The sequence below is a fragment of the Silurus meridionalis genome, chromosome 19, assembly GCF_014805685.1.
Source record: "Silurus meridionalis isolate SWU-2019-XX chromosome 19, ASM1480568v1, whole genome shotgun sequence".
NCBI classification, from domain to species: Eukaryota; Metazoa; Chordata; class Actinopteri; order Siluriformes; family Siluridae; genus Silurus; species Silurus meridionalis.
In genome coordinates, this window is record NC_060902.1 from 1,817,838 (window position 1) to 1,831,144 (window position 13,307).

A 13,307-nucleotide genomic window follows, 5' to 3' on the forward strand; every position below is an offset into this window, starting at 1 on the left:
TAAATCTATTTTTGAGTTTAATATTAATCTTGATTCCATTATGTGGTTCTGAAATATGGAATCTGACCTTCTGATACTGCATGAATAAGCATGAAGTGTACAACCTCTGTCCTGTAGATGCTCCCGTGAGTGGATCTCTATGATCGAGACCTGCTCTTCTGGTAGGACCAGTCATGATTTGTATAGTCTGAGAGCACAGAGAGAAAGAGGCATGTTTTATGTCAGCTGCAGAGAGGAACGGATACAATGCAGATGGAAATACAATATTAGGATCCGCCTCATGGAGTACAGATTAATAGGGAGAGAGTGAAGATTTCCCCCGATCGCAGATGTTGAAGATGAACATGGGTGAAGGCTGAAAGGAGGTAGGTCATGTAGGTCATGTTTCTTTTAGGTAAATAGCTACAATAAATGAATGGATGTAAAGAATTAAAAATAAATCTTTTGTGTGTGTATATGTGTGTATGTGTGTGAGAGTTTTTGTTCTTCCCTGTAGCTGTTATCAGCCTAAGTCTTGCTTTCAGTATTATTTCCAAATTGCACAACTTGTGTACACAAGGCATAGATGACGTGTTTGAGATAGGCAGAGAACATTCTTTATTCTTGTTTCCTCTCCATTGCTTTTTCACTCATAAAAAACAATCTCCTTTGCTTTACAGGTCTTTACCTCTGGGCTTCTACAAAGTTTTTTTGGATTACGTCCACAGGACATCACTTATTCTTTACCCAACACCATGAGAGACCCCACCAGGATCGGCACCACCACCTAAAATAACTTCTGTTGTCATTACTGTCCATGATGTCCAACTCTCAGGAGCAAAGTTTGAATGAAAATGTGGTCTTCCTCCCAGCACGTGAGTCCAACCCGGATTTCTTCCATTCGGAAGTGGAACGCAACACACTGGATTCTCTGCTCAGAGATGGTCCTGAAGCTTTCTACGACAAACTGAAGAAACATCAACTCGAACCTTTTCTCTCCCCGGAGGAGGTAAAGCAGATTTCCAGATGGGTGGAGGATCATCCCGTGGAGGTCGTGGAAAACGGCGATGCTGGGAATGAGAGCAGCTCGGACGTGCAGGGTTTTTCAGATGAGTATTTCCCAGAGTTTTCAGACACGCCGGCTCCGTGTCTGGAACTCGGATGGCCAGAGAAGTTCAGATGGGATGGTGTGGACCGAGCCATGGTTTATACCAATCCTCCGGTGGAGCAGGCTCCTCACATCCGTGAAGTGATCAGGAGATTGCTGCAGGAAGCCACCATGGTAGGTACAAAGGTCATCATGATGAACATCTGAAATTGAAACTTTTGGAACCGTGTTAGATTATAAATATCGGGTTCGGTTTCATATTAGCACAACATTAAAAACTTCTGAATCATGTTTCTCTCTCCATAATGTTCTGTGGGTCTTGTTTAGACTATACAACAATCAAATCTTTATAAGGTTTTGCTTAATCGCTCTCCTCCAGAATGACTCAAATATGAGGATAATTTTGGTCTGAAAATGAGAATTTAGTCGCACTGAGATCATCTGTAGTTTGTAATTTCCAACTTTAACATTAGAAGCAGAAAAGCCATGTGGGAATCTGTGCAATTTCCACGTATGTGGTTTTTAATGAGGTTAACTGGTAACAGACTCTTCATAACTGATCAATTCCACACGGTTGTCTTATTCCCACTGTTTCTCAGCACAGTGCCTGAGGAAACAATCATTTGCATTCCAGCACCTTTTCTTGCTCGATGTGTTCATTGCATTTGTGGTTTTTTTTTCCGAGCAGCTGATTGCAATCGCGGCAGATAGAATCACAGACATCACCGTGATCAGGGATCTGCTTTCGGCTGCATCACGAGGCATCATCGTTTACATCATCCTGAACCGAAGACCTGCTCAAGACAACTTAACGCCCAATCAGCTCAAACATCCGGTTAGTCCCAAAAAAAATTAAAAATCTAAACATCAGCACTATTACAGTGTTGAACGTTCAACACTTCTTACAACAATCAACTGCAGCTGTAGTTAAAATTGGAGCATTTCCAGATTGAAACCTTGTTGGTAATAAATAAACAGCTCGGCACACCTTGCATCTCGGTCCTGGTAACCCGTGCAACATTCCTCTTCAGCTTCAAGTGTTAAAGCAAGGAATGTCAGTGATGCTCCACACCAAGTCAAGAGCAACAGGTTACGCAGCATTCATAACGCCAAAGTTAGCGCTTGGCTGAGAGGAAAAAAAATGTCTGCTTCATGTAACTGCAGATTGAGACTCGATTTCTGTTGAATGTATTTAAAAATGTTTGAAATGTTGATGCATCTATTCGCTGGAAGGAACACGAGCTGCAACGCCGGAGGAGTGTTAAAATAAACACACATCCAAAAAGGTTCCTTAAGGGGTTCTGGGGACGGTTAAGGACACTGATGTTTTTTATGGAAGAGCCAGGGTGTGACTGCATGCAAGCCGCCCACATGTGTGCCTGTTATATAAATAAATAAATGTCATGTTTTGGCTTTAAATATTTTGATAGCAATATTAGACCCATCTGTAGATGTAAAAAAAAAAATTCATAATGTGGGTCAGTGGTTGGGTAAATTATTCTCATTGCTCAATTTTTGGTCCAAATTGACCCAAGAGTGTATGAAGAACCTTTCAACAAAGGTTTTTCTTCATCAGAAAGGTCTTTAAGAACATTCAGGATCTGAAGAACCCCTTAAAGAACCCTAATGAAAGTTTTTTTAGTTGTATATTTTTGAAAGACACACCAACAAGGATTCTTGGGAAATACTTGGGAAGAACCTTAACTATCTAAAGAAATCTCAAATAACCTTTTGGAAAAAAGTACATTCTCGAAAAACAATAATGTTTGAAGATTTTATTTGAAAATTCACATCAGTGTGTGCTCCTTACCAAAAATAAGAACCTAAACCACCCAATAAACCCCTAAAGAAATTCTGAAAACCTGATGCGTGCACTCTCAAAACATTAGTGCTGGTTTAGTAGTCTTTGTGGTCTAACTTACAAAGTGTTTTCCTTTCAGACATGATTCCAAGTAAAAACCATTTAGCAAGTGACAAATTTTAACCCATTGTATTCTTGAAGAAGCCATGCACACAAAGAAGTATTAAAGGTTCTTCAGTCATATATCTAGCAAACCCTTATACACAGGGTGTATAGAGAACCCTACATAAGTGCTTCCTTATTAAAAACAGTGGTGGACAGTAATGTAGTAAAAGTGATTTGTTACTGTACTTAAGTAGGAGATTTTACTTTAACTTCACTACATTTCATAGTCAAATATCTTACTATTTACTCAACTACATTCAGAAATCAATCAGTGTTTGACTCATTAATATTAGTCTAATAATCGATCAGTGTGCTGAGAGTCACATTAAGTTGATTAAGCAAAGAGTCTTGTGACAAAAATGATAATAGGAACATTAAAACCGTAATAAATTGAAAACATTATTATTATTAAGTACATTTGGAGGCAAATAATTTTGTACTTTTACTCAAGTGAAAGTTTAAATAAAGCACTTTGAATGGAGTGACATTTTACTGAGATCTCCACTTTTACTCAACTACATGAAGTACTTCGTCCACCAATTATCAAAAGGTTTTCCATAAAGAACTTGGAGAAAATAACTTTAACTATCCAGAGGACCTTTTAAAGACAGTGAGATAGTACCCTCATTACACTATAACCATTAAATATTCTATGTAGAACTTCATACCTGAGAGTGCGTTCCTTATCTCTAAAGTTTGCGAGATGATAAAAAGGGTTCCAATTCAAAGAACCATTGAAATGACTCAAATCCCCTTTTCAATAATCATATATAGTATAAGACAAAAAGGTACACAACAGAATGCAGTTTTGCCAGAATGTTTTCCAAGTAGAGCTGTTGTTTTAGAAGTTAATGACCCTTGATTGGCCAATCAATTTTGAAGAACTCATTCTTTTCTGGTAAAGTTCGTGGTACAACATCCAAGTCATTAGTCAGGATGAGTTTATTTAATTATTTAGCACTTGGAACTTTTATGAAAAGTGTATTAAGCAACCTGATGGATGTGTTCAGAGTGTGATATGTCTAAACTCTTGAAAATTGTTCTTCAAAGAATCTTTGTGCATCTCTTCCCCTTCTTCTTCTTCTCTTCTTATTATTATTTTAGTTGCTCCCATTAGCGGTCGCCACAGCGGATCATCCGTCTCCAGACCCATACATACATCTGCCTCTTTCAAACTAACTACCTGCATGTCTTCCCTCACCACATCCATGGCCTTCCTCTTTTCCTCCTTCCTGGTGGCCCCATCCTCAGCATTCTCCTACTAATATACCCCATGTCCCTTCTCTAAACATGCCCAAACCATCTCCATCACACCTCCCTCACTTTGTCTCCAAAATGTCCTAACTGCGCTGTCCCTTTTAATAAACTTATTTCTAATCCTATCCATCGTCGTCACTCCCAACGGAAACATCTTCAGCTCTGCTACCTCCAGCTCCACCTCCTGTCTTTTACCCAATGCCACTGTCTCTAAACCATACAATATCTCAGGTCTCACCACAGTCCTATAAACTTTCCCTTTTACTCTCACAGATACTCTTCTATCACAAATCACTCCTGCTATCACTCTTCTCCACCCACTTCACCCTGCCTGCACTCTTTTCTTCACTTCTCTAACACACTCTCCATTACTTTGCACTGTTGACACCAGGTACCTGAACTCCTCCACCTTCTCCACCTCTTCTCCCTGCACCCACACCCCTCCACTGCCCTCCCTCTCATTCACACACATGTACTTTGTCTTACTCCTACTGAATTTCATTCCCCTTCTCTCCAGCGTGTACCTCCACCTCTCCAGGCTCTTCTCCACCTGCTCCCTACTCTCACCACAAATCACAATATCATCCACAAACATCATAGTCCACAGAGACTCCTGTCTGACCTCGTCCTTCAACCTGTCCATCATCACTGCAAACAGGAAAGGGCTCAGAGCCGATCCTTGATGCAGTTCAACCTCCACCTTGAACCAGTCTGCCGTTCCTACTGCACACTTCACTGCTGTCACACTGTCCTCATACATGTCCTGCACCACCCTCACATACTTCTCTGACACACCTGACTTCCTCATACAATAACACAACTCCTCTCTCCACCCTGTCGTACGCTTTCTCTAAATCCACAAACACACAATGCAACTCCTTCTGATCTTCTCTATACTTTTCCATCAACCTTCTCAAAGCAAATAATGCATCTGTGGTGCTCTTCCTCTGCATAAAACCATACTGTTGCTCACAGATGGTCACCTCTTCTCTCAGCCTGGCGTCCACTACTCTTTCCCATAAATTCAAGTTACTGCAGGTCTGCACATCTCCCTTATTCTTAAAGATCGGTACCAGCACACTCCTCCTTCATTCCTCAGGCATCCTCTCACCTTTCAAAATCTCATTAAACAATCTGGGTAAAAACTCCACTGCATCTCTCTTAACCATCTCCATGCATCTGGTCCAACCGACTTTCCACTCTTCACTTTTCACTCTTCATCTTCTTAATCGCTGCTCTCACTTCCTCCTTACATATCCTATCCACTTCATGCTTCACCATCTTCATATCATCCAACCTTCTCTCTCTCTTATGTTCCTCATTCTCTCCTCACTAGTCAACACATTTCCATCTCCATCCTTTATTGCTCTAACTTGCGGCACATCCTTTCCAGGTCGGTTCCTCTGCATGGCCAATCTGTACAAATAGTTTTCTCTTTTCTTAGTGTCCAACTTCTCATACAGCTCCTCATATACCTTTTCCTTGGCTTTCGCCACATCTCTCTTCACCTGCATCTCCTTGTACTCCTGCCTACTTTTCTCATCACTCTGTTGATCCCAATTCTGTTTCTCCAACCACTTTCTCCTTATGCTCTCCTGCACTTTTTCATTCCACCACCACGTCTCTTTGTCTTCCTTTCTATTTTCAGATGTCACACCAAGTACCTTTCTAGTTGTCTCCCTTATAACTCCTGCAGTAGTTCCCCAATCATCCAACACCTCTTCACCACCACCAAGCCCCTGTCTGACCTCTTCCCTGAACCTAACACTACAGTCTTCCTCCTTCAGTTTCCACCATCTTATTCTTCTTTCAGTCCTCACTCTCCTTCTCTTCTTCTTCACCTCCAAAACCATCCTACAGACCACCATCCGATGCTGTTTAGCTACACTGTCCCTTGCCAACACCTTACAGTCTCCAATCTCCTTCAGGTTGCATCTCCTACATAGAACATAGTTCACCTGTGTGCACCTTTCTCCACTCTTATACGTCACCCTATGATCCTCCTTCTTCTTAACATAAATCTTTGTGCTTTCTGAGGAGTCATTTTTGAACGAGTAATCAATTTGATGTTTCTATTCAATGGGTCTTTAATGTGTAAAAGCTATATAAATGTAATGTTGTCCAGATGTTTCTCTACACGATTTAGGCAAAAGCTGATCAAAATTTCTTTGGACCACATTTTTAAAACTTGGCATTAGATTATGTGAACAACTGATCTGATCTGATTGACTCACTGAAATGATCTGGAATTTCAATCAGCTTTCTGCTGGCACACCTAAATTTACATTTCTCTCTTGAAGCGATTGCTCAAGGTTTTAGGCTTTCTAAATCGGTTTTCCTTAGAGATACATAACAGGGACCAAAGTATCGTGACTGCTGACTTTTCCACACATATACATGTGGTTCTTCCCCAAACTGTAAAATGGAGGCACACAATTGTATAAGACATTATAAATGAGGTAGCTTGAAATTTTCCCTTTACCTCAACTAAGACACCCAAACCTGCTCCAGCTCAATGAAGATTTCCAAAAGTTGGATTTGGTGAAAGATCTCCTGCTATAGAGCTCCAAACCTATTAAACACCTTTGAAATTAATGTGAACACTGACTGCACCCCAGGCCTCCTCACCTCATCTACATCAGAAGCTAATGCCCTTGTATCTGAATGAGCACAAATCTCCTTAAAATCTTGTGGAACATCTTCCCAGAAAAGTGGAGGTTATTATAACAGCAAATGAGGATGTGATTATTATTTTTTTAAACACATACATGTCTTATGGGTGGATGTCCACAAACTTTTGTTCACATAGTGTATCCATCATTTGGTATCACATAGAACCCTTAATCGTTCCTCTACATGGTTAGACCAAAATAACTCCTTCAGATGCTAGATGGAAAAATTTGGTGTTATTCTCTAAAATCCAATCGTAAAATTTAACAGCAATGTCAATATCTTATGATCTGCCCTTCTGACAGAACATAATCGTTCGGATTCTGGGTGGAAAGAAGTTCATATCTAAACATAGGAAGATGGTGGTGGGAGAACTGAAGGAGAACTTTGTCCTGGTGGATCTGGAGACGGTTGTTGTGGGCAGCTACAGGTAAGAGAAGTTGATGTGGAAGAATGTGTTGAACTAGAGGTTGGGAATTGGGACAAAATGTCATAGAAATAATCATTTTTTCAGATATTTACATTGAAGAAGGAATATTTGTTTAAGACTGAGCTTCAATTATCTTCAGTGTTTAACATTGTAGCATCACATATACTTAATAAAAAAAAAAAAGCTGTACCAAGTACCAAAGCTAAAATGTTAAATGCCTGACTGGTTCCAGATGTTTAGGAATTCAATGACCAATATGTTTGAGTTTGTATCCCACACTTACCTACATCCAGGGCAGGAACCCTTGGAGAACCATCTTAATAGCTAGAACCTGTCTTGATTCTTAGTATGCTTCTGGTTCAGGGTTCTTTGAGGATTCTTTGGATAATTAAGGCTACGTGTATTATAATACCTTTAATGAAAAGAAAACACTGATGTAGCCACAGAAGAACACCTGAAAAACTTTTAAAGGGTCCTACATTTTCCCCAAGCCCTGCTTCACTTCTTGTTTTCCAGCCTGACCTGGACTGACGCTCATCTACACCGGCAGCTCGTCACTGTCCTGAATGGCCCTGTGGTGGAGCTTTTTGACAGGGAGTTCCGCATCCTTTACGCTGCCTCGCTACCTGTACCTGACTCCTGGAAAGCTGCCAGGCCCGCAGAACTTCCCAAGATCGAGAAAACAGTTTTCCAACCAGAACCAACTTCGCACAAACAAACGCTGCTTGACTGCCCTCCCAGCCCTCCACCACCTACCACTGACTCTCCTATAGACTGGAACGCTCTTGGGGTCTTCCAAAAGATTGGAGACTCTCTAGAAGACCAGGAATTGCCCAAGTTTTCTGAAGAACTGCCAAAGATTCACAGAACAGGACGAGACTGGCATACTGAGGGTCCTGGATCCAGTCTATTAGATCTTCATATCACTGAATGGCCAGATGAAAGCAGGTGAGTGGATCATGTTTAGGACTTTTGGCTTAGTCTGTTCTATAGGTTATTTGATCCAGGGGTGTGTCTCGTATTACACTTCTTTAAGGACCGTGATACTGCTCTGTGTTTGTAAGATCTTAAAGAGTGTCCTAAAAAGGAGCATTGTGTACTCCATGAACTCCACACTATACATTTCTATAGATGACTATATGTTTAGAAGTTTTTGCCTGAAGTCAAATATCTAGAAAATAAGCAAAGAAATCGTCTGTGCATAAATACCATGCTGTCATTTATGGCACAGGTTTTATCGTGTTGCGACTGAGCCGAGGCATGTAGCAGATCATCAAGCAATGTTTTGGTGAGTCAAAAACTTTTTCTGTATTTAAACACTATTCTGGATTTCTTCTGTTCAATCCTTTCTGAATACTTAATTCTGATTGGCTGGGAAGGTAGCTTGCAATCAGTCAAAATCAATTCTAAATGAATGCGCTGCTTATAAAAACTTGCAACCATGATAACATCCAGTTCCAGTTTCATGTGGAATGAGGGAGCTATTGTGATGCGATGCATCGTTTTTAACAGATTTGTGTCAGTAAAAAAAGATTTATTCACCTATGATTATTAGCAAATATTATTATAGTTTTATTACTGACAATGTGAACAAACATTTGTGATCAATATTTGATACAAGATTGATTTCTTCTCGCTAAACTGTTTAACGTTCTCTCAGCACCATTGCTGCTACGTGAATTTGACGTAATTCACGGCTTGTGACTTTATACCATTTAATTCTCTCTGCTTCACCTCGGGTCGTTCTTCACCTCCACATTGTGCATTAGCATCCTGCATCCCTCACCTAGTCCTGGATTATCACTTACTTATCAACAGTTCTTCATTCTGATTGGTCATCTTTGATAGTTTAGAGGCTTCAAATCACAGGTTTATATCTCAATACTCTACAACGTCAACATTTTGTGTCAGGTTTTCTAACATTTCTGATTACTTTCTAATACAGAACAGCAGTGTTTTATCCCTTACATTACTTTATTTGTCTCCTTTTGTAAAAGGAACACGCAAAGACCAGAGAGGCTTCCTTATGGGTTTCTGGCAGAACGTGACGACAGACCCACCATGTTCAGGCACCGAGACTTCAGGATGGACAGAAGTCATATGGAAGACTTTACGCCCCTCTCACATGCTTATAGACGGGAGTCTCTACCAAGTCTGGACAGGAGCTGGACGGAAAATACGATCCTTGAGGAGATGCCACCAGGATCTGCTGCAGCTCCAGTCCATCGTAAGGTGCTAGAACACGAAACATACTTGCATGTATTTCCACAAAAAGTTAGACTTGTTAAGGCCTGAAAACCTATGCTTTTAAAAATGAAAGAACCTACAGAGAAGGAGCTCTCAAACGTTCTACAAACTGAAGTGTTCCGGTTCAGTCACTTGTCCTAAATTAACTGAAGACAGACAGACAGACAGACATATAGTAGACAGTTGATCCCAAAGGGAAATTCACACAAAATGGTAAATCTAGTTAAATAAATTATTTTTATATGACACCTTCTGAATTAATGGTCCTTCAGATGTCTCTCTGGGGAAACCAAGGTTCTATGCAGAGATTTGAAGGCTATGAAAGGATTTTCAGCCAGCACATCAATTCAGGTGTCCACAAACTTTTGCCAGTTTAGTATACTGTACTTTATATTGTTGTTGTTTTTTTCATACAGGAAGTACGACAATTCACCTTAAATGTAAGTACATAAATATGAGAACCCTTTCTGACTCCTGTTCGTCTTTCAGAAACCCCTTATTGTCAGCGTTCCTCAAACCGACAGCTCATGGCATCTGGGTGAGATCCTGAAAAAAAACTTTGATTACAGCACCAATAACCTGCAGACCAAAATGGGCAACAGTATAATCAGCAAATCCTCTCTGGACCTGAGTTCACCTCCGACTGAGACCCTGAACAGGAGCCAGAGTCAGGCCAATGTGAGTCAGAGACCCGAGTCTAGCTCCTGTTTATATAAGCATCTTAATGTATCATCAATACATCCTAGCACCTACTTAGAACATTTTCTCTGACAGACAAAATGGATAAAAAAGCTTTTATGTATAATACAAATGGATGTGTTCAGTATTTACTGAATCTGTTTATGTCTTTCTCCATTTTAGTTATTCGAAAGCTTCCCGATAACTCCGGCTCTAGCACTGATGAAAAAGCGAAATGACGAGGTCAAATCATCTCTTCTGAGGAACCCGAAGAATATCCAGCCGGCACCCAGAACAAGCAGTTTCAACTTAGGCTTTAAGAGGGACGGGTGGAAGTCTGCTTTTTTTAGAGGGCAGAACAATGAAGAGAACAATTGAAGAAATCCTGATCAGATGAGCTCGACATGACAGAGACGACAATACGGTTCTCAGATTTGAACATGTTTAAATTCACTTTGATGTTTTGCGGATTAAGTCGACTGAAAACCTTTTCTGTCGCAAAATCATTGAGGAGAAGTGTTAAATAAATCACCTGAATTAAAGAATTAAATGTGTTTAAAATGTCTCATACATTTAATTTCATTATTAGCTGTTAAAATCATGTGTGTTACGTCTCTCTTAATGTCCGAGAGCAGACTGGGGAAGTAATGAAGTACAAATAATTCGATACAGTAGATTTTTCTGGTATCAGTATTTTACTTCACTATTTATTTTTATATTAAATGTTTACTTTCATTCATTACACTTTTACACAAACATCTGTACTTCCTAATTCCTACATTTTCAAATCAGACTTGTTATTTTACTTTTAATCTGTTTGGTGAAACCTGTTTCCTGTCATTGCATGGCTTTTTCAATCTACCATTGGTGTATTATTTCCTGTCTCTTACACACCACAGACGTTGACTAGTTTATGAAGCTCACAATAAGCAGGCAGAAGGTAACAAGAAGTCTGGGGTTAATGTGGATGAGACAGAGGGAGTCAGTGATTGAGAACAGACACATTCCTGATCACCTGATCATCATCTTTTCTCTGCTTGTGTTCTATATGGTGGATGTTCAGCCTGGATACATTTATTAGGTAACAACATTTAAAGTTACCAGAGTGATACTAAAACAGGGGTATTAATGGCTACTTTTTGCTGAAGTACATGTCAGAGCCCAAACGTCTTTACTTTAACTTGAGTAAAAAAAGTACAGTCAGTACTCAACTTTTACCAGAGTAATTAAAAATATGAGTATCTGTACTTCTACTTAAGTGCAGAATGTGTAAACTTTTGCCACCTCTGTCTAAGAGTCCAAAAATAGGGTCATTATTTAAAAATAATTCTTTGTCTTAATCCTGTTATAATATTAAAGAGCAATGCATTACAGTTTTGCGAGATATTTTTTTACAGGATGTTTGTTGGATGATGTGGAGGTGAAGATGACCAATTAGAATGGAGCATTTACATATAATATATAGACACACACACACACACACATAAAATGTAGGCTCCTTCCATAAACATACAGAAATCTTCACCACATCAGCATGATACTGTATGTTTACACAGGCCATCTGACATCGAGACATTATTATATACACAAACATAACTAAACAGAACTTCATATAAACCTTCATATATATTTCTGCACACCTTAACAATGATGAAACTGTAATGAATGGACATTTGGTGATGAGGACTCTCTGGGATCTAGTACTGGACCTCTCTCTACTTCATCACTCATTTCTGCATAACTTTTTTTGAACTATTACAAAACAGTGTCAATTTATATCACACCATACTGCACATGGACACTTTAAGGACAATCTCTAAATCACTTTAATTTGCACTGTCAATATCTGCCATACTGCTTCAGATATACCGTATTTTCCGGACTATAAGCCGCTACTTTTTCCCCACGCTTTGAACCCCGCGGCTTAAACAACGAAGCGGCTAATTTTCCTGGGTTTTTCTCGGATTCACAAACTTCAAGCCAAAAAAACTGAACCCCATAACATTAGACCAATGAAATTGCAGAACGGGTTCAGGTGAACCAATGAAACTCTTTATATTAAATCAGATGCGCTCCCACTGAATCGGGCCGCACCACATCATAAATATGGATGATGTTCCTCTGAAGTTTGATCTGCCGCTCACTCGGACTGTCTACAGGAAATGTGAATCATTCGTCACGCTGAAAACAACCGGGCATGAAAACACACTTCACCTGTGTTCTGAGCTGCACGGCATCGGGAGAAAAGATTCACCGATGGTGACTTTTAAACACACGACGATGTCAAAAGATAAACTCCCGAGAGAAATAGTTGTGAAAGGAAGGAGGAAGACAGTGAACAATGACTTTCTTGGTAGGCTACTGTTTAGATACAAGCCGTGTAACAGACACTGTCTTTCATTAAAGCCTGTGTAAAGTTCATTAGTTTCAATGTAGGAACCTGCAGCTTATAGACAGGTGCGGCGTGTTTATGTTCAAAATATACATCTACATGCCAAAAGATAAACTCCTGAGAGAAATAGTTGTGAAAGGAAGGAGGAAGACAGTGAACAATGACTTTCTTGGTCGGCTACTGTTTAGATACAAGCCGTTGTAGCGCATTGAGTCTGGGTGAAGGGAGAGCTCGCTAACTCCAGTTACAACAGAAATTATATAAGCACAGACAGGTTTCCAAAACTCGTGCTTTTTTAATTTTCTTGGCAACAGAGTTACGGGTTAGTCAAAGAAACTCAGAAATCAGCATCAGAAAATAATAAGGACATATTCTTCGGTCTTGCACACATGCAGTAATAGCGGAAAAATGCAGTGGCAGGCTATTTCCAAAATACCGCTCTGCTCCTAAAGGAAGCGCAACATATTTCACCCATTACACCGTGTGTAACGTGTCTTTCGTTAAAGCCTGTGTAAAGTTCATTAGTGTAGACACCTGCGGCTTATTTATGTTAAAATTTTAATGGGTTAATGGAAAACAG

At 39.8% G+C, this 13,307-nt stretch overlaps 1 protein-coding gene across 2 annotated transcripts; it reads left to right on the plus strand.

Moving 5' to 3' along the window:
* The first annotated feature begins 184 nt into the window (after positions 1–184).
* Positions 185–10,880, plus strand: fam83e (family with sequence similarity 83 member E). 2 transcript variants are annotated; one of them, XM_046874636.1, is made up of 9 exons: positions 186–365; positions 660–1,261; positions 1,776–1,922; positions 7,286–7,410; positions 7,927–8,358; positions 8,642–8,698; positions 9,408–9,642; positions 10,147–10,335; positions 10,519–10,880. In XM_046874636.1, exons 2-9 carry the CDS (start codon positions 797–799, stop codon positions 10,711–10,713), a joined length of 1,845 nt encoding a protein of 614 aa, XP_046730592.1. In that variant the 5' UTR covers positions 186–365; positions 660–796; the 3' UTR covers positions 10,714–10,880. The 2 variants fall into 2 exon arrangements, with proteins under 2 accessions (XP_046730593.1, XP_046730592.1); XM_046874637.1 differs by lacking the exon at positions 10,519–10,880 and having other exon boundaries at positions 185–365; positions 9,408–9,637; positions 10,147–10,329.
* The last annotated feature ends 2,427 nt before the right edge of the window (positions 10,881–13,307 follow it).